Raw genomic sequence first — 21,943 nt, 5'->3', positions numbered from 1 at the left:
TGAAAAGGAAAAAGAAAAAGAACGAGAGACAGATAATTGGAGCACAGGAAGGAAAGTAAAACTCCATTTGGGAGGCTGGAGAGATGGCTCAGTGGTTAAGAGCACTGACTGCTCTTCCAGAGGTCCTGGGTTCAAATCCCAGCAACTACATGGTGGCTCACAACCATCTGTAATGGGATCTGATGCCCTCTTCTGGTGTATCTGAAGACAGCTACAGTGTACTTACATATAATAAATAATTTAAAAAATCCATTTAGGATGCTCCATCTAGGGTTTCAAGAAATTCCAGGAAGAGGGCTGAGAATGCAGCTTAGTGCTAGGCTGATTAATTGGGGTCCATGAGGCTCTGGTTCAGTCCTCAGCTCCACAAAGCGAAAAAGAAACCCAGGTAATGAGAGGGAGAAAAAATCCTGGAGCAAATCATCAAAGAAATTTAGAGAAATTGCAAGGTACACAGTCAATACAAGAAAGTTACACACAGGACTGGAGAGATGGCTCAGCGGTTAAGAGCACTGACTGCTCTTCCAGAGGTCCTGAGTTCAAATCCCAGCAATCACATGGTGGCTCACAACCATCTGTAATGAGATCTGGTGCCCTCTTCTGGCCTGCAGTCACATATGCAGACAGAATGCTGTACATACAATAAATAAATAAATCTTTAAAAAAAAAAAGAAAGTTACACAAATAATGAACAACTGAAAAACGAAAAATTTAAAGTTCTGCTCTTATTCTCTTAATCTCTTACCCTTATTTGCTCTGTCCCGTCTCTCCCCATCCCATGTGTTCCTGGCTGGCCTCTCTTCTCTCCATCCCTTCTCTCTGTCTTCTCCCCCCCTCCTCCCTCAACTCCCTTCCCCATGCCTTAAATAAACTCATATATATATATATATATATATATATATATAATTTTTAAAGTTCCATTTACAATAGTGTTAAAATACAGGCACTTAGAGATAAACTAAATAAAAATATGTACCACTAGAAACTATAAACACTGGTGAAGAACACTAAAAAAATCTAAAAATTAGAAAAACACACAAAGTTCATGAATAAAAGATCCAATATTGTTTTTATTTTACCTCCTTGAGTCAACACTTACTGTAACCTTTTAGAAGTCAAGACAGTGTGATAGTGTGTGTAGATACGGAAAGTCTAGAAAGAGATCAATCGTTATACAGATAGCTGATTTTTTTAAAAAAGAATCTTTTATGTGTATGGATGTTTTGCAGAATGAATGTACAAACCCTGCATATGTTGTGCCTAGGGAGACCAGAAGAGGGTATCAGAGCCCCCTGGTAGTGAGCCACTATTTGGATGCTGAAAATCCAATCTCATTCCTCTCTAAGTGTAGCCAGCAAGTGCTCTCGACTTTGCTGAGCCAACTCTCCAGCCCAGTCCATAGATTTTTGACAAACATACCACAGCAGTTTAGAGGGGAAAGTATTTTGAGCAAAGGGTGCTAGCATCAAGAACACAGTTAAGCTTTCAGATCTTAGACTATGGGCAACTGTTTCTCTTTTGTTTCTTTGTAACAGGGCCTCACACGGGAGCCCAAGTCAACCAGTGATCTCCCAGGGGCTTTTAATTCATGGCGATTCTTCTACTTTTGTCTCCAGTGCTGAGATTACAGCTATGAACCTCTATGCCTGTCTTATCCTTTTCTTTATAGAGTGGGTGATGCACCTTCGTCCAAGCCATCTACATCACAGGTTTTTAATCAATACTATTTTGAGCTCTAAACTCCCATCTCTGTCCCAATACTATCTTACCCTTTTTTTTTTTTAAATTTATTTATTATATATAAGTACACTGTCACTGTCTTCAGACACACCAGAAGGGGGCATCAGATCTCATTACAGACGGTTGCAAGCCACCATGTGGTTGCTGGGATTTGAACTCAGGACCTCTGGAAGAGCAGCCAGTGCTCTTAACCACTGAGCCATCTCTCCAGCCCCTATCTTACCCTTTTGTAGATCTGGCAGGTAATCCCCAGTACTGGGCGCGCTGTAGGTAGGACAGATGTTTCTTGACAGCCCGGGCTACATAGCATATTCCAGACAAGACTGGGACACCTAGTTAGACCCTGTCTCAACAATAAATATATACACAAACATCCATCTGTTCCAAAGCTCCCTGGCATTGCAATCATTAAACTTTGTTTTCAGATAATATCATTTTAGCCTAGAGATTTCCCCTGTATGCATACAGCAAGTACAGTGTTCCAACTGCAGCAACGCACAAAACCAGAAGTGACTCCTGCAATTCCAGCATTGGGAAGGCACTTTGGAGATGCTCACTCTCCACTGTGGCTAGCAGAGTCTACACGAGACCCTGCCTCACAAACAAAACAAAAGACTCATTTCCAGTGTTAGAATTCTTTCGCGATTAGAGACCATAGCCTCATTTTAACCTTTAAATATTTTAGACTTTCAGACTTGACACTCTGCTTCCCAAGTTGAGTTTTGTTACGATGGGGCTGATGACCGCCCCTTCCCCTCCCCTCCCCCGTCCCCCTTGAATTTGAATGAAAGGTTCATCTCCAAAGCCTTCGTAGTATTTCATCCATCCTCAGGTCTTCTAGGCCTCCACTAAAGTGACTGGTAAGAGTTGTTGCAGAGGCGCGTTTTGCACGCTTGCGAAACTTTTAGGAAGGGCTGTTATCAGGCAAGAAGGGCGGAACCGATCTGCGAGTCCTGCCTTTCCGGCTTGGAGGGATAGGTCGCGAGCTATCGCTGAACCACAAAGGATGTGCTCTAAAGATTAGTTTTTCTCCCTATTGGTCTCTTCGGAGGCCAACCATTCTCAGGGCTGAGGCGGGAAACCGCTTCAGGTGAGATCAGGTGCGAAGGTCGGAAACGCAGCAAGCCGACAAAGACACGAGTCTTGCACAAATCCTTGCTTCCTCCCGGAGTCCCTCAATCTTCTCTAGGGAAGAGGAAATGGGCGGGTCGGGGGAGGAGTTCCACAGCTCTAAGGTTGAAGGACTGGGAAGACCTTTTATTGACCCCTCCCATCTGACGTCACCCGCACCGACCACGCCCCTCAGCCGAAAGGGCGGGGCACAGAAACCCCGCTAACGGCCTTCCATACGGGCGGGGCCTTTAATGGGGCGGGGCTGGAGTAGGGGGAGGGAGAAGAGGAAAAGGAGTGGTCACGTGCGGCTGGTGGCCTACGGTCACGTGACGGGCGGCGGGGCGCAGGCACCCAGGCTGTGAGTTCTCCTAAGGGAAAGCCGAGTGGAGTGGGGGGACCCGGCGGCGGTGACAATGGTGAGTGCGCGGCGGCCCGAGAGATCGTCTCCCGCGGGGCCGCGGGGCACGAGGCGGGACTCCCAACGGCGGGCGCGGCGCGGAGTCTGCAGGGAAGGGTCGCGGAGCGGTGAGGCCTGAGGGCTGCCCGGTCCCGGCCAGGCCTGAGCACCGGCGGCCGGCGACACTGTCCTGGCCATGTCGGAACCTCTGCCAGCCTTCCTGGACCGGCTGTGGGGACCCTGGCTGGGGACCCGCAGCTCGCCCAGCCGGAGCCCCGGGGCCTCGCCTTCCAAGGTAGCCGAGGACTGTCAGTGCCCAATCTCTCAGTTCCGGACTCTGGCGAGACCTGCTCACCGTGCCCGTCCCGAGCTCGATAGAGTCCGCTTATTTTCTTTAAGTTGAATGTGGAGACATTCTGCGATTTCCTGACCCGGGTGGAGGCTTTTGGCAGTTGTAGAATAGGAGGGGTGGGGAGAGAAAAGGGTGTCGGAACCGAGACCCTCATTTATCTCCAGACACCGATTTAAGCACTTGGTTTCACTTCCTTCCCTAAGCGGTTTCCACAACTTTGAGCTTTGGGATGTTGTCTTGGGAGCCCAGGGAGGGATGAAAATCAGAGCACTTAACCACACTTAATGGAAAGCACCGTTGGGCACGCTAGTGTTTAACTACGTGCTCGCAGTCTTTAGATTGGAGCTCATCTGCCTCGTTATTTAGCATATACTCCTTGAGAGCCTACAGTACGCTCTCCTCATACTAACTGCCCTCCCCAGCTCACCGCTTTTCATAAACTGCTTGAGAGTTTTCGTCCCAAGCCAGTCAGCCAGGTCTATTTTTAAAACGTTGCTTTGATTAAATAACTTTAAGTCAGAAATCATGTTGCTTTCTCCAGAGTTTGGGGGATGGGAGAAGTTCAGGGGAACGTTTTCTTAAACACATATTTGGATGAGTTCCGGGACAGATGAACAAGGCAAACTGCTTGCTTCCTTGCAGCAGAGAGTTAAGCATTTGTTTAGATAAGTTAGTTTAAGGTGGAAGTAACTATGAAGGAATTATTTGGCTGTTAGGAAGCCCTCCTTTCATTGCTTATAATTTGAAAACTTAAACCGCTCTCTTACTCTTTGCTTACATTTGTAATTAGTCCTTCTAGTTACGTTCACGAGCAACTTTTTTATTTTTAAGGCATTTGTCAAACGAAATTGTAAAGCGTTAAAGCCTTTGTAATAGACACGCATGTATGTATGAGAATTTGCTGTTTCATCGTGTGTGGGCTCAGTGAATAGGTTGTGGAAGCCTTGGTTCCTCTGAGCTCGTTTCTGTTTTTTGTTGTTTTTTTTTTTTTTTTCTTACTGTAAAATTGTTTCATATATATTTTGCTTGTTTTTCCTTTCCCTCAAGTTCTGTTTTTTTACATCCAGCAGACTTAATACATTTTCTTAAGTGGTGGCCAAAAAGTTTGTTAGATTTTTATGTTTACATGTGTAATTTTGCTAGGTGGTAATGCTTAAACAAGGTATGCCTTGGCACCATGTGCTTATTGGGTGTTTGAGAGGGCCTCAAGACAGCCTCAGATCTCCTGGAACTGTAGTTCTGAGCCATCATGTGCATGCCGGGAGTCTGAACCGGGATCCTCTGGAACAGCAGCCAGTGCTCCTAACCACCGAGCCATCTCTCCTGCCCTATTATTGAAAAATATTGCATAACTGTGTCTTCTTGTGTTTTGGCAGCTTTAGTGGCAATTTAATTTTGTTAAAGTAGTATTTAATTTGAGTCTTTAAATGTCAAACTTCACATTGGGAAAGATCATTCTCTATGTTACATAGAGAATATATGTAGAAAAAAGTTGCCATATATAAATTTATATGTAAAACATCTATCATAGTTTCTAAGTCTTAATTTTCCTTTAAGTAACTTTGGGGAGTATCCAATTAGGGGAGAAAATGAATTTTAATTTCCCTGCTTTTGGTTTGTAACTCAAATGAGCTAATGCTGACATTATGGGAAGGGGAGTCTGCCAGTTGCCTTTGTTGAATGTATCTGACTTAGTTTCCCTGTTTAAAATAGGCAGCTACTTGAGTATATTGTCTTTCCCCTCTTGTCAGTTTTTCTTTCTCCCTTCCTCCCTTGCTGCCTCAGTGAGTTGCACGTAATGGAAACTACTAAATATGAAGTAATAAATTTTGAGCTGCACATACATATAATTTTTTAGGTGAAATACACTATTTCACAGTTTACTGTTTTTAGGAGTTTCGACCTCAAGATTTGGTGTATGGAAGGTAACTGGGACACAGGGCATAGTGTTGAATATTGCTGGGAGTTGAGACTAGAAAGATCTCAAATTTAAAGCTAGCCTAGGTAACACAGACCCAGTCTCGAGCTGGGGGAGGGGGAGGAGGGGAGGGAGGCAAAGAGGGTGTTAATAGCTCAGTAGTAGAATACAGGCTCAGGCCCTGGGTTCAGTCCTCACTGCCTCCTGGAAGCAGACTCACAGCTGAGGGTGGATCCTGCAGACCACATACCTGCCACTCCCTCTTCTCTAATTACAAGTTTTCCTGTTGAAATTAGTTTTCCGGTTAAAATTGAGTTTGAAATGTTGGTTTTAAAAAAGATAGACAATATGATTGTAGAAAGAAAATTGTTGTAGGTGTCTTTGTTAACATGTAGGAGCATGTTAAATGTACTAGTTTCTAGTTATTTGAAACTGTCCCTTTTGTGGGGGCTGGGGAAATGGCTCAGCAGTTAAGAGCACTGGCTGCTCTTTTCAAGAGAACCTGGATTCAATTCCCAGCACCCACACAGTGGCTCACAGTGACCTGTGACTTCTGTTGCAAAAGATCTGATAACCTCTTTTGATCCCTACAGAGGCCTAACACACACCTGGCAAGCAAATATATACTCAGGCAAAACATTCATACAATAAAAGATATACATAAATTTAAAAAAAAAAGGATTTATGTGGGCTGATGAGATAGGGGCTCAGCGAGTAAGAATACCGGCTGCTCCTCCCAAGGTCCTGAATTCAATTCCCAGCACCCACATGATCACAAATCATCTTTAAAGGGATCTAGTGCCCTCTTCTGGCGTGTAGGTGCACATGCAGACAGAGAATGTGTACATTAAAAAGAAATGCATAAATACATTTAAAAAAGATTAAAAAGAAAGAAATTGTCTCTTCTTAACATAGGAATAGTGAAAACAATTTGGCCATTGTGTCACCTGTGACCTACAAAGCCTTAGGAGGCTCCTTGGCTTGTTTACTGTCATTATTTGTCCTCCCTAGGACTGAGCTGATGCTTAATGAGTTCCAGACTTAGACTTTGCCCCAGCCCAGCCTGGTTTTCTAAGGAAGGGCTCGTTTCAGCAACAGTCACGGATTTCAGTTCATTGTCTTGTGTGTAGTCACTTATTTTCTGTTATTAGAGTGGCATGTGTGTACTGAAAAGTAGCAGTCCACAGGTATTTGAGAGCCTTGTGTAAAGCACTGGAAACTGCATTAAGGTCTTGTTTTCATGATGAAAAAAGATAAAATGTCTGTCCTCAGAGTGTACAGCTCAGAGGGAGAGTCATATACATCCTCAGTCTGTGAGAACAAAGCGGGGAGAATCCAGTTTTCATTAGGGTATCACCCATACAGAGACCAGTCAGTCATCAAGGGTGAGTGAGTCAGGTGACTTAGGACAAGGGCAGGCAGGCAAATCTGATGAACTTACGCACAAATTACTTCTATCCTTTAAGGTGATTGTATCTGGAGAACTGGTAGGTCTATCTGTAAGCTGTATCAAATAATATATTGTCCATGTGTTTAAAATAACATATTTGAAGTCAACTTACCTGTAAAGATTTTGCATATTGGGGCTGGAGCAATGGCTCAGTGATTAAGAGCACTGACTACTTTCCCAGAAAACACAGGTTCAATTCTTAACACTCACATGATGGCTAACAACTGTTTATATAACTGTAGTCCCAGGGGATCTGATGTCTTCTGTGGGCTCTACAGGTACGAGGCATGGATAGCCTGGCTGCCTTGAGCTTTCGGTAGGGCTCATGCCTCTGCTTCCTAAGTGCTGAGCTTATAGTCATTTACCACCATGGCCAGCTGCAAAACTACATTTTTTTTCTATTCTTTTTTTTGGAGCTGGGGACCGAACCCAGGGCCTTGCGCTTGCTAGACAAGCGCTCTACCACTGAGCCAAATCCCCAACCCCACAAAACTACATTAAAAAAAATAATAATAAGCATTTCTTGTGCGTGGGTGCTTGCCACACTGTACATATGGAGGTCAAAGGACAAATTGTGGTGTTGTTTTTTTCCTTCTATCATATGGATTCTAGGGATTGATCTCAGGCCATAAATCTTGGCTCCGGGCACATAACTTAACGGGGCCTTCATTCTGGCCCCAGACTTCTCTCTAAAGTAGGTCCAGTTTACAAGCTTTCCAGACTGTTGGAACATTTACAAGTGGTCTACCAGGCGTGCATATGTGTGTGTCCGTCCCAGTGTTAGGGTTATGGACACAAACAGCAAGCAATCACATAGCTTTTTTTTCCCCCCGCTCCGGGGCTGAGGACCGAACCCAGGGCCTTGCGCTCAATAGGCAAGCATTCTACCGCTGAGCTAAATCTCCAACCCCACACAGCTTTCCCCTCACATGGGTACTGGGGATCTGAGCTCGTGTTTACTCCCCAGCTGTCATATGACATTTCAGTGAGCTCTGCTTGCGTTTAACTTGTTAACCCCTTGTCATCTCCCTCCCTTCCTTGCCAGTTATCTTCTGATTTCATGGCGTGTGTGTGTGTGTGTGTGTGTGTGTGTGTGTGTGTGTGTGTGCGCACAAGCACACCTGTGTTTGTATATGTGTAGTTAAATATAGATACAATATATGAGAATTGTGGTATTTATCTTTTTGAGATTATTTTACTTAACATGATCAGATGCGAGTTTTTAAAGGGTCACTTTGGTCTTTGTGCAGAACAGATTAGGGAGGAAGATAATATAGGCGCTGATGTGGAGGGGTACGCCTGTGGGGCTAGCTGCTTAGAAAGACTGCTCGAACTTTCTAGGTAGAGACTAAATGGAGCAGCACAGAAGAACCCCATCTGAAAGCACAGACACCAGAAAGGATAAAGGTCTGTGCGATGACAAGACTAGAACACCGAGTTAGTGCTCATAGCATGTCACAGCATGCACAGCTGTATCTACATGTCAGAACCATGCCTGGGGTCTGCTCAGTATTTGTTGCTACATTGCCAGCTAGTGTGCTTGGCCATTGGGAGGCAGTTATCTGTAATTACAGTGTGTATATGTTTTCTTTTGGAAATATTTATGGGAATTTTATTAGCTTCTAATGTGAGTGCCAGGTTTACTCAAAAGTCTTACATGGTGTGACTCAGTCTGTCCAGACCTGATAGAGCAGAGGTTTTATGGTAATTAGTTCACTGTGATAATGTAACACTGAGCTTGAAGGGGGTAGTTTAGACTGAAAATTTTTCTCTGATGGAAGAGCTTCAAAAGGGTGTAATAAGATTGCAGCTTTTCAAATTTGGATGCATGGAACTGAGTTCCTACATTTTGGTTGTTAGATTCTCATTATTATGTAGGAATTTGTGGAATTGGTTGAAGTTATAGCATGTTCAGGTTCTTTTTTTGTTTGTTTTGGTAGTAAACATTGTAACGGGAAGTCTGTTCTCTGAATTGTGAGTGTGAGCCTCAGGGTTAACTCTGTGTGTGCTGTGCTCAGTGGGATCGTTGTTTTGGTTTGCACCTGTGCTGGGGATTGAATGCATGTGTGCCCCTCAATTCGGTTTGGATGGAGAATTTGATAACTTTTTTTATTTTTGCAAACTCAGATTAGTAATCTATTAGGCTTTATATTAAAAGCAATTAAGTTTGACTTTCAAAGTGTAGTGACCGTCTAAATAGGATAATCATGAACACTTTTACTTTATTGCAGAGTTTTCTTGGAGGCTTTTTTGGTCCCATCTGTGAGATCGATGTTGCCCTTAGTGATGGGGAGACCAGGAAAATGGCAGAAATGAAAACGGAAGATGGCAAAGTAGAAAAACACTATCTCTTCTATGATGGGGAATCTGTCTCAGGAAAGGTAAGCTTTGGTTTGAGAGTTTGTTTGACAGTTTCCTAATTTTAGGATATTAAAATTTGTTATTAAAATAGTCTATGCTGTATCTAAATTTGAATGGTTGTATTAGAAATAGAATTTTTTTCTGAAGCTCAACCAAAATCCTTGATGGATTGAAAACAGTAAGGGAAGATTCTTCCGTGGGAGGATTTCAGGGGCAGAGTCTGCATTTCACAGCAGCTCTGCTAATGGCCGTGTCTTAAGCTTTGGAGACTTTCTTCCTTAACACAGAGTGAGAGCTCTGGGAAGCTATGGCCTAGGGAGGGTCTTTCTGACTCTGGGTGTGGCTTCCTCTTCTGTGCTGTCATTACATGTCATTTGCTCTCTTCTCTTCACCCTGGGGGGTGGGCCTCAGCTCTTTCAGAATATGTGTGTATGGCTAGATAGGTTTAAGACGCCTTCTTCTGGGACAGTCCTGCCTTTCCCACCCTTTCTTTACTCAGTAGTGCTTTCTTCTTGTCTCACATAGCCCAGCTTGGTCCCAAAGTCCATGTTAAACCTGTGGTCTCTCTCCTGCCCTCCACCTCTGAGATACCAGATAGCAGGGTGCACTTCCTTACCTGGCTAACCCTTAATTGTTGTAAAGCAGTTTTAGATTTTCATAAAAAAAAAAAAATGGGTAAAACACAAAGTTCTTTACATTGCCTCTCTTTCCCCATGCCCTCCTATAAAACCTAACAATATAACATTTGCCTAGTCTTATTATTATATATCGAGTTAGGGCCTTGTAACTCAGGCTGACCTTAGACTACAGTGACTTAGTCTTCCTGCTTCATTCAGCCTCTCGAGCTCTGGGATCAAAAGCAAGAACCACTGTGTCTAGTTTAAAGCCAGCCATGGTGGTGTGTGTCTGTAATCCTAGCGCTTGGGCAGTAGAGGCCGGAGATGAGGAGTTTAGGGTGACCTTCAGCTACACAGGAGCTCAAGGACAAAGTGGGTTACTTAATGCCCTACTTTAAAAAGGAAAAAGCAAAGAACTGATGGATGGCACTGGTAGATGGGTTCATAGCCTAGCTAGGTCCACTCTTGCTGTTACACGTATGGGTTTTGACAACACGCACTGTTGTTATGTATCCATCATTTGAACATCATGCAGAATGGCTGGCTCATCCTACCGAGTGCCCTCATCTGCTCATGCTTCCCTGGCATCTGTGCCCACACCGGTCTCCAGAGCCTGGGGCCACCGCTGGTGTTCGTGCTCTCTAGGATTCACCTTTTCTAGAATGCGTGTAGTTGGAACCATGCAGTATGTAGCCTTTTTAGGTTAGTTTCTATTCTGTTCATCAATATCTTTTTGTGACTTGGTAACTCATTTATTTTTAACACTAAATAATCTTTTGTGGGGGCCATGGCTCATGTCAATACTTTGCATCATTGAGAACACTGAAGAGACTGCGGATTGATTCAAGTTTGAGGCTACCCTAGGCTACATACATAGTGTTTCCAGGCTAGCCTGAGCTACAGAGCAAGGCTCTCTCAAAACGTGAATATGTATGTCTTTTGTATGAACCAGCATATCCATTCACTTACTGAAGACTGTTGACTATTTCCAGGCTTTGCTCATATTGGTGTGTAGGACTTTTATGTGGTTTAAGATTTGTTTGGTTTGTGTGTGGAGTATGAAAGTCTGGGCATGCAGAGAGAATGTGGAGGTCAGGACATTTCTGGATTTTGTCTGCTCCTCCACATGGTTGTAGACTGGGGCTTTTTCTTGCTGTCTTTGCCGCATGCGTGCAGTGTAGCTGACGTTCTAGTTCCCACCTTCTGTCCGACTGCTCAGTGCAGGGCTAGGGTTATAGGTGTGAGACACACCTGGCTTTTACTGTTCTGGAGCTTACATAGCAAGCACTGTTGCCTGCTGAGCCATCTCATGGGCTTCTTTTTGTATGTTTTTGATGAGTGCCTTTTATAAAGGCTGGGTATGGTAGTACCCTGGGACTGCGAGTTTGAGCCAGTCTGGGCTACATGAGAGCCTGTCCAAAGAGGAAAAAAGTCTTAGTTACTGAATTATAGAGTTCTTTCCTTCCTTTCATTAGTGATTGTGTGTGCGTGTGTGTGCGTGTGTGTGTGTGTGTGTGTGTGTGTGTGTGTGTGTGTGTGTGTGTTCCTTGTTGAGCTGGAACTCGGTTTGTAAACCAGGCTGTCCTCCTCCTCACAGAGCTGTGCCTACCCCTGCCTCTGCTTCTGGAGTGTTCAGTGTTCAGATTAAAGCTGTTCAACTCCATGCCTGGTTTGTTTGTTTGTTTGTTTGTTTGTTATTCCTTCTATTTTTTTAATTTGACTTGACTTTCCACTTATGCTTCCTTTTTGTTCATTCAGACCTGATTTAGACATTTTCCAGCTATAACCACAACACAGAGTTATTCTGTTTTCATTTTTTACATCATGTGCCCTGTCCTGGTCCATAGCTCATTTAGAATTGATTTTGCTTATTTTGTAGAAGTCAAACGTGTCCCCACACTTGGATCTGTAATTAACCCCAGACATACGTTGAACAAGTCATCCCTTCCTCTCATCACACTATAATGTCACCTTTGTCATAAAGCAAAGGTCATGTGGTCTATTCTGACTTCCTTGTTCTATTCTCATGGCGTATTTGTGGCATGTACATCTTTCTTCATTTCTCTTGAATATGCTAATTAAGTTGTAATTTAAACCCCATAAATTGGCCCTGATCCAGGTCATTGCTGCTTACTGTATTTGCAGAGTTGTGTGACCTTCACCACTGACTTCAGACATTTATCCCTTTGATCAGATCCACTACCTGCAAATCCCTCATCTACAAATCTCCTTTGTTTCCTGTTCTGGGCACTGCATATGCATGGAATCACACTGCAGCCTTGGAATGTGGCTCCTTTCACTGGGCGTTATCTTTTCAAGGCTTGGGTAGCTAGTGTACTACCTCACTCTCTTAAACTGTATTGTAAATTTTAAAATGTTTTAGTTCCATTCAATAAATATCTCTTGTCCTCTTTTATAAAAGGCATTTGTTTTGCTTACCAGACATATTATTCCTAGATATTCTGTAGTTCGCTATGTTTTTCAGATTAGTAATCCATTGTATGGTTATTAAGAATGATAATTATATGTTTGTTATTCTGACTTACAACAGGAACATTTTTGGCTATTTTAATTTTTGTTGATGTTTTGTGGAATATATAGGTAGGAATTTATTAGCATTTTTCATGTTAAAATTTCTTAAAACATTTATTTTGTGTGGGGGCAGGGGGAAAGTGTGTGCTATAGCATGTGTATAGAAGTCATAGGATAACTTGTGAAAGCTGGTTTTTCCTTCTATCATGGTAGGTTGTAGGGATCAAACTCAGGGCAATAATATTGGTGGCAAGTGCCTTGACTTAATGAACCGTCTTGCCAATCCTATTTTGTCGCTTTAACCGTACAGCCTAATGGTATTACTTGTGCTTTTTTAATCTTAGCACACTATATCTTCAAGGTTTTTACATGACAAAACCTGTTTGTCCTATTAGTAGTCACTGCTCTTTCCCTGGTGACCTCTAATCTGCTTCCTGAGGCTTTACCTGCTCTAGCTATTCTGTATAAATAGTTATATAATATTTGTCCTTTAGTGACTGTATCACTGAGCATGTCATCAGGACCCCACCCCCCCCAATCTAATAGCTTGTGTTAAAAATCTATTTTATTCTGAACAATGTTCTGGATATATCATGTCCAAATGGTAAAGGACATCCCAAATTAGTTGTAGTTTACGTCTGTAATCCCAGCACTTGAGAGACTGAGGCAGGAGAATTGCTGCAAGCCCAGGACTAGCGTGAGTGTAACATAGTATCAGGACCCTGTGAGTGAGGCCCTGGCCTACCTTCTCCTTGTAGCTGTGCACTTAGGAGCAGAGACCCTGGTGGGCACCAGCTCTGCTTCCCCTTGGAGGGGCTATCTTGTAGGGCGACTGCACCATTGTCTCCTCCAGCACTGATGGGAACGCTAGTTCCCGTATTTTGGATGATTTGTATTCCTTCTTAGTTAGTATTTTTGAGACAGAGTCTCTCACAGCCCTGGCTACCCTGCTGGGATCACAGGTGTGTGCTGTCATGCCCAGATCTTGTGTAGTCTCTTTATTGTGCCCGCCTTAGTGTGAAGTGTGAGCTCATGGATTTGGTTTATTGATTGATTGATTGATTGATTGGTTTTTTGAGATGTGGTCTCTATAGAAGAGACTGGCCTTGGCTCCACTTCCTAAGTGTTGTGTCCCTAGTGTGGTCACTACTGTGTCTGCTTTCCAGTTCTTCATGATGTCTGAAGCACAAACATTTTAAATTTTGATGGCGTCCAGTTAATCTGTTATGTTATTACTTGTGCTTCTGAGAAGCCACAGCCTGGATGAAGGTCGGGAAGTTGTACTTGTGTGTTCTACTCAGGATTCTGTGGTGCACTCACTTAGGTCATTATCCATTTTACCTAAATGGCTGTTCTGCGTGAGGTTACTGTGTTTGATGTAATACCCCTTGCCCCAGTGCTACTTACAGAAAGAAGCTGCTTCCTAGTGGCAGTGTCTCGGCGCACTTGTGCATTTATACCTTTACGACTAAAACACGCGATTTAAAAGTTGGAGCGTTTCTAAGTAATGCTAAAGTTCTTTTGTCTACAGCTTAATTTTTTTAATGTTTCGTTCTATATCCTGTATTCCAAATTTATAAGGAAGGCAGGAAGTAAAACCTCATTTTGAACCAAGAAGCTCATCCTCCTTTATTTATGATTTTTAGATAGCAGCCTTAAAAGGGAATGGCTTTCCTTTTACATTAGTTTTAAATGTAAAAACTATTATTATATTATTATTAATTATTAGCACAGTCTCTCTGTAGTCCTGCCTGTCCTAGAAACCCAGTATGTAGATGAGGCTGACTTTGAATTTAGAGATCTGCCCGCCTTTGCTTCAGAGATGTCAGGGTTAAGGTGTGCAGTACTATACCCAACTTAAAGACCACTCCTGTCAAAATAATTAGGTATGGCTGTCAAAATTGTCAGTTCTATGAAAATGACTTGTCATAGAAGGAGAAATGTGATTTCTAACCTTGTTAGATTTTTTTTTTTTTCCGGAGCTGGGGACCGAACCCAGGGCCTTGCGCTTGCTAGGCAAGCGCTCTACCACTGAGCTAAATCCCCAACCCCACCTTGTTAGATTTAATCAAGATAAAGCAACTATAATTACTATCATTGGCAGTTGTTTCAAAGTGACATTGTAACTTTTCATTGTTTCTAGTTTGCTTTATTAGGGCATCTTACTATTTTGTCTTTAGACGAGGACTTGATGCTGGATGATAGTAAAATACTTTGACCTGATGGCTCTGGGCTGTCCACACTGACCAGTGTTTATTTCCTATGCATTAGTGACGCAGGTGTCTGTTTGGTCTGAGATTATGGTTTATAGCTGAGCTGCGTAGGTGAGGGAAGTCTGTATAGTACCATCAGCAGTACTGTATGAACTGTGTTCTTCTGTATAGTACCGTCAGCAGTACTATCTGAACTGTGTTCTTCTGGCAGAACTTAGAATCTTGGTCTTAGATCAACACACTATTCAGTAACAATAATGAAGGCTTTGCTGTCTTCCTGTGACACTGTAAATGGTATATGGTACATTGACATATAAGTTATGAAGATAGCACTCTCTATTTGTACAGAGTATCATATGCTGACATAGGAGCTTTGAGACTGCATTATTGGTTTGAGGAAATGTGTAAATAGCCCTGTTTTCCCAACATTCAGTGTTCATCACTTTTTAAACATACAGCCTCACCTATTTCTACACAAAATCCTTATTTGCAAAAAGGGGAAATACCAACTTTAAATTGGAGAGTAGTGGTGTACATCTTTAATCCAGCATGTGAAGGACGGAAGCAGGTGGATCTCTGTGAGTTCAAGACCAGTCTGTTGTACATAGTAAGTTCCAGGACACCCAGAACTACATAGTAGACCCTTTCTGACCCCCATGGAGAACCTGGACAAATGCCCTTAACTGAGTGATTGGGATTAGCAGCACTAATGTTGAAATGAACTGATGTAATGTACTAGGAGTGGCAGCACTTGTGATGCCAGCCCCTGAGGGCCAGGGAGGTGTGAGGTCACCCTTGGATTTATAGGGTGCTCAAGACCGGCCTGGGCTACATGGGACTTTATAAGGTGCTCAAGACCGGCCTGGGCTATATGGGACTTTTCAGAAACAGAAGCAGACATCATACGTTTCCTAACATGGAGACACTGAGAAAATACGTTATCTTTGTAGTGTTCCTGCTAAAAATATGAGAGCAGAGCAGAATCCTAGTAAAATATCAGAGAAAATAAAATTAAGGGGCATTATCGACCACTATTCTTAGAAACTAGTTGTAATTAGTTTAAACCTACCTCACTCCCCAAACATACTTAATTTTTAATTTTTTATTTGTAATTCATTGACTTTTGAGACAGAGTGTGTGTGTGTGTGTAGTGTAGGGTGACCCAGGACTTGTTATGCAATCTGGGATAGACCTGAATTCTTGATTCTTTTGTCTTGGCCTCTTAGGTTCTGGAATTGAAAATGGGTGTTACCATGTCTTGGTTATATGTGAAGCTTATTTAAGTACTTGTCTTTTATAAATATTTTTCTTTTTTTCCAGAGTGAATATAGGTTACTAAGGAAAAATGAGAAATTAGGTTTTCTGACTTTTGGCAGGATTATTTGCTTATTATAAAAACTAAAACAGAGCTTGAAAAGTATAAAGGAGTGTCTGGTTTTGGCTTACACTTGCAATCCAGAGGCTGAGGCAGGAGGATTCAGAGTTTGAAGTCAGTGTGGGCTTGTCAGAGCATCTAGTCTACACTCCAGAGAGGTCACTGCATGGACAGAACAGCTGTGGCTGTGACGGTGGCCATCGAGGACAACCAACCGCCTTCACATTTCTCCCCACACATTTATTCAAGCGCAGGTTGTTGTACCGCTGTCAAATGACTCTTCCCAGAATCCCCTACTGCTCCAAATCCAACTAATGCTGCCACCAGGGTAGGTGACAGTACCCTACAGTCAACAGCCAGTCTCCTCTCTCCTGTTAGACTGGGGCCAAGAAGTTTCTGTTTGCCCATCTTCTAAATGCTCTTCAGATGTTTAATGTTAGAAGAAGGAAACAGCTCTCCATTGCTCCCTTAATCCCACAGCACATTTTCTTTCTTTTTCTTTGTTTTTTGTTTTTTTTAGAGACAGGGTTTTCTGTGCAATAGCCCTGGCTGCCCTGAAACTTTCTCTGTAGCCCAGGTTGAACTGCCTCTTCCTTCTCACTGCGGTGATTGTGTGCGCCACCCTGCCTCGCACGCTGTAGAGAAGACCAGAGAAGTCCTCCAGTCGCTAGCCTGTGCGCTTTTTCAGATTAAACGTCTAAGTTGGAGGTGCTGAGGATATTCGTAGCCCAGTGGGTAGAGAGCTCACTTGCACAAAGTCTCGGTGCTTTGGTCCACAGCACCACACACATACATGGGACAAGGGGGCACATGCCTGGAAGCCCAGCACTTGCAATAGAGGCAGGAGAATTGGAGGGGGACAGTCATCCTTGGCTATATAGAAAGCTTGAGGGCAGCCTGAGTTAGAGACCCTGTCCTAAAAATAAACAGAAATTTAGAAGTTCAGGATTTCCCCTTGGAGGGACATTGATCTAAGGCTTTTGAGATGGTGCAATTCAAAAGTACGGCAGGGATGGAGAGCTAGCTCAGTGCACGAGGTTGCTGTGAGCCCTGGGTTCAGTTCTCAGTACTGAGATGAATGAGCGGGGCCAGGAAAGCTAATCATACCTGAAGTTAATGTAAGTCTGAAGACATTCTGCATTTTAACACAAATTATATATAAACATAACATGTTGCTTTAACTTTTATTTATTTATTTTTGTTTGTTTTTTTAAGGCTGGGTATTTTACTGACCTCAAACTCAATCTGTAGCCCTGGTTAGCTTCAACCTCATGATCCTCCTGTCTCAGCCTTCCAGCTGCTGGTGCACTGTAGTTGGTTTGATGAGCATTGTATTTACAGCCAGAGGTTAGAGCAAGTATATTTTTCTTGGTTATAAAGAACTGAAATTTGTCTTTTAGGCTAATTCTTGGAATTAGCGATATTTCACATTCAGATATTAGTCCGAGAACCACTTCATTATCTGCCCAGGAAACACGTATGGGGAGTTGGAGACTTCCTCTGTCCCTCAGGATTCCGTGCTAATAAAGCAGATGCCTTCTTTATTTGTGCAGTAATGAGTTCCTTAGTGACTGCCTGTGAGTTGCCCTCCCTGGTGCTGGGAGGTGTGGCTTTTAACACCTCATGATCGAATGCCTCATGTACAGACTACATTCATCTGGAAGGAATCTGGTAGGCGCACTCAAAGGACTGTTAACATCTCTTACAATTTCATGTTTTGGCAGGTAAACCTAGCCTTTAAGCAGCCTGGAAAGAGGCTAGAGCATCAAGGAATTAGAATTGAATTTGTAGGTCAAATTGGTGAGTTTTAAAATAGTATTATTTTTTTCCTTTGACTGAAGAGGGTTGGATTTGGTAGTTAAGTAATTGAATTAGAGCTTAGCTTATGAGAAGAGGAAACTGATTATATATAATGAAAGAGGACCTAGCATAGTCATCCATGCATCTCAGTTGTATTTAATGATATGTGCCTGGTTCTGCTTTTTCTTAGACTCTGCTAGTAAAAAATTAAAGAAGCTGTGTAAACTACCAGCCTTGAAAAATAATCACGCTGTCTCCCATCTGCCTTCGTTTTTCACCAGCCTTACTCACCACCACCACCACCTTCACCTCCATCTCATTCTTGGGGTTACCCATGCATTTGTCTCCTGAGCTAGTGTCTACCTGTAGCCAGACCCCTCCTGAATAGAAAATTCTACGTAAAGAGAAAAGGAATAAATTCTTCTTGACTTAAATCAGATTGTGTCCATTTCCACGTGGGAGTCTCAGAGACACTCTGGAGTTAGCAGAAAGCAAAGCTACATATGTCTGTCTTGATGCTGAAGGGTTAGGAAAGGAAGTGTGTCTTACTTAGACACTCACCGTAACTAGGTTTAAAAATCCAGCTAATTTTTACTGTATGTTTTTAAAGTATCCAAGCTGGAATGGTAGCTATTTACATGCCTATTATGGATGAGACTGAACTCCAGAGCACATCATAGCAGCTAACTGGTGCTAGTTTTATTCTTCCATGTAGTGAGCTCTATGAGAGTGATATATGCTTTACTTGAAGGACAGCGGCAGGAAAGGGCGAGCAGCTTTCTGTCACGAGTTGTTCCTATGCCGCACTGGAGTTTATTAGTGTCCAAGTGGATGTGGTGAGGGGATAAAATTGAAATCTTAGCCCTAGAGTATTAAAGTAAAAGCATATTTAACTAATTCTTCTGGTAAAAATTTGTTTAGGCAATAGAAGCTTGGGTTTCATTGAATTGGATATTAAGTATAATTGGTCTTTTTGCTGTTTTAAATCTCTTAGAGCTTTTCAATGACAAGAGTAATACTCATGAATTTGTAAACCTAGTGAAGGAACTAGCCTTGCCTGGAGAGCTGACTCAGAGCAGAAGCTATGACTTTGAATTCATGCAAGTTGAAAAGCCATATGAGTCATACATCGGTGCCAATGTCCGCCTGAGGTATGGTGTGCGTGAGACTGTACAGACTTGAACCAGAAAACCCTGCTGCTACTGACGCCCTACTCAGACTTGTGATTACAGTTCTGAATGGAAGGCTTAACATTTAAATAGTCTGTTACAGACTTTGTTTCACTTGACTGACAATGATTTGAAATAATCATGGCTGTTAACATTATGAATTCAAAGATGTTTCAGTTTTACAATTCTTTGTATGAATTTTATTATTAGTTACTTAAGATCTTTAGTTTCCTAATTAATCCCATTTAGCTTATGGTTAAGAGATAATAACCCGGGTTGGGGATTTAGCTCAGTGGTAGAGCGCTTGCCTAGTAAGCGCAAGGCCCTGGCTTCGGTCCCCAGCTCCGGAAAAAAAGAAAAGAAAAGAAAAAAAAAAGAGATAATAACCCAGAGGTTGAGTGGTCAGGGTTACACAAGCAAAGGGAAGAACTGAAGCAGGACTGCAGTTTTCTTTAACCTTTGCTTCTCTTTATGTTGTGTGTGGGCACTTGCACGTCTCTGTGTACATCTGAAGGTCACAGGACAACTTCCAGTTGGTTCTCCCATTCCAGGAGTTGAACAAGATTGTCAGGCTAGGCAGCAAATGCTAGTCCCCGCTGAGCCACCTCACGGACTAGCATCCCATTTTCTAAAGTCTCACTCTAGTTCTTTCCCTGAAGTCTATGCAGGAGGCCCTAGCTGCCTCCAAGACCAGGGTAGTTAAATATTTAAATCTTAATGTAGTGAGTCTAAGAGCCTTCTTTTTCCTGTTTAATATTGTGTTACTCATTTGGGATTGTGTTTGGCAGCACAAAAGCTAAATACTTGTGCCTTGACAAGATTTGAAAAATCTTCACATGGAGAGGCTTCCTAAGCAGGCCAATGGTAGTCCTCCAAAGCATTTCAAAAGTATTTACTTGTAAGACTGAATTTTGTATTTTTTCATTTGGAGGCATTAAAAACAAAAACAAAAACAGAACAAATAAACAAAGCAACAACAACAACAACAAAACCATCGGGGAGGCCAGAAGCGAGCATAGGTAGAGAACACGCTTAGACTGCAAAGGCCTTGGATTCACTCTCTTGTACAAAGCACCCCAAATTTAGAGTCCTTATGAGAAAACAAATGGAGTCAAGTGACACCTGGAACCCCAGCAAGGGGAAGCTGAGTTGGCTGACATTTGCTCGTTAAAGCACCTGAATTTAACCCAGGAGGTTCACTTCTTCTCCTTGACTTTGTAGGTATTTCCTTAAGGTGACCATTGTGAGAAGACTGACAGACTTAGTGAAAGAGTACGATCTTATTGTTCACCAGCTCGCCACCTACCCAGAGGTCAACAACTCCATTAAAATGGAGGTGGGAATTGAAGACTGTCTGCACATAGAGTTTGAGTACAATAAGTCCAAGTAAGTACCAGATGGTCACTTCTGTTAACAGCACACCTGACAGACAGCTTAGAGCAGTAAAGACTGCACACTTGTTTTCTTATTACTTAAGTGAAACATGTGCATTGTTGAAAATATAAGGTATATAGGAGTGAAAGGGGGACAATGTGATATAATTTTCATCTTTACTAACTGCTGAGCCACTGCTAATGTCTTCTTGTCTATCTTCCCAGAGGTAAGAAGGTGTGTCAGGCATGCTTTTATATATTGTACTTTTAGAAAATGGTCTGACTTTGTTTATTGTATAATGACTTCTCGTTGTTGTTAGGGTGATGGTTTTTTGAGATAGGGTCTTTCTGTGTAGCCATAGCTGTCCTAGAACTCACTATGTAGACCAGGCTGGCTTTGAACTCATAGAAATCCACCTGCCTCTTTTTTGGAGTGCTAGAATTAAGGGTATACACCACTACTTCTGGTCTTGTGTAATGCCTTTTAAAATTGTATTATGGAAGGGGTTGGGGATTTAGCTCAGTGGTAGAGCGCTTGCCTAGAAAGCGCAAGGCCCTGGGTTCGGTCCCCAGCTCCGAAAAAAAAAAATTGTATTATGGAGGGCTGGAGAGATGGCTCAGCGGTTATGAGTGCTGACTGCCCTTCTAGAGGTTGCGAGTTCAGTTCCCAGAAACCACATGGTTTCATCAGATCTGAGGGACCTGATGTCCTCTTCTGGTGTGTCTGAAGACAGCAATAGTGTACTCACATGCATAAAGTAAATAAGTAAATCTTTGAACAGTGTGAGGACACCAGGGCCCATGAGTACTGTAGTGAGCGACAGGAGAATCTTCACAGACAGATCGCCCTCCAGTAGTTTGTTGGTTTGGTTTTTGTCTGTTTTGATGTTTTTCTGTTTTTTATTTGTTTTTATTTTTAATGTAGGAGTGCTCTGTCTGTATGTACACTTGGATGTCAGAAGAGGACATCAAATCCCATTATAGATAGTTATGAGACACCATTGGTTATTGGGAATTAAACTCTGGATCTCTGAAAGAGCTGCCAGTGCTCTTAACCACTGAGCCCTAATCTCCCCAGCCCTAAATTTAGATTTTTGAGTCCAGTCTGGCCTCAAACGCTTGGTGCTCCTGTCTCAACTGGAATTTTAGGCCTGGATCTACTATCGTCAGTGTCATAGTAGTTGCTGACATGGTCTGATGTGCTTTAGCAATACAGGGCTCTGCAGTTCCATAGATTTCTAATACCATTATAGCTAAAATATTAATAACTCCTTAATATCAGTATGTCATCATGGTCAACATTTACATACTCCTACTTGTCACAGTTGTTGTCATTGATCATCTTCCTCTTTTTTTTTTTTTTTTTGAGAGTTTCTTTACATAGCTCTGACTGTCCTGAAACTAACTTTGTAGACAGAGCTGGCCTCAAACTCACAGAAATCCATCTGTCTCTGCCTCCCAGGTGCTGGGATTTAAGGCATGTGCCACCATGACCAGCTCACATGGTTTGTTTAAGTCAGCATTCAAACAAGA

At 42.6% G+C, this 21,943-nt stretch overlaps 1 protein-coding gene across 6 annotated transcripts in view; it reads left to right on the top strand.

Annotated features, from left to right (window-relative positions):
- The first annotated feature begins 3,110 nt into the window (after positions 1-3,110).
- Vps26a (VPS26 retromer complex component A) overlaps positions 3,111-21,943 on the top strand; it is a 29,947-nt gene continuing 11,114 nt past the window's right edge. The window contains exons 1-5 of one of the 6 annotated variants that reach the window (XM_063279302.1): positions 3,111-3,269; positions 9,202-9,351; positions 17,793-17,868; positions 18,863-19,019; positions 20,259-20,423. In XM_063279302.1, coding sequence (XP_063135372.1) covers positions 3,267-3,269; positions 9,202-9,351; positions 17,793-17,868; positions 18,863-19,019; positions 20,259-20,423 — 551 coding nt within the window. In that variant the 5' untranslated portion in view covers positions 3,111-3,266. Of the gene's footprint in view, positions 3,546-9,201; positions 9,352-17,792; positions 17,869-18,862; positions 19,020-20,258; positions 20,424-21,943 lie in introns of those variants that run through there. The other 5 variants (NM_001007740.1, XM_006256460.5, XM_039098875.2 and 2 more) reach the window with 5 other exon arrangements.

This window comes from Rattus norvegicus, chromosome 20 (genome assembly GCF_036323735.1).
Source record: "Rattus norvegicus strain BN/NHsdMcwi chromosome 20, GRCr8, whole genome shotgun sequence".
Lineage (NCBI taxonomy): Eukaryota > Metazoa > Chordata > Mammalia > Rodentia > Muridae > Rattus > Rattus norvegicus.
Note: the sequence above shows the minus strand (reverse complement) of the source record. Positions and strands in the feature narration are given on the sequence as shown.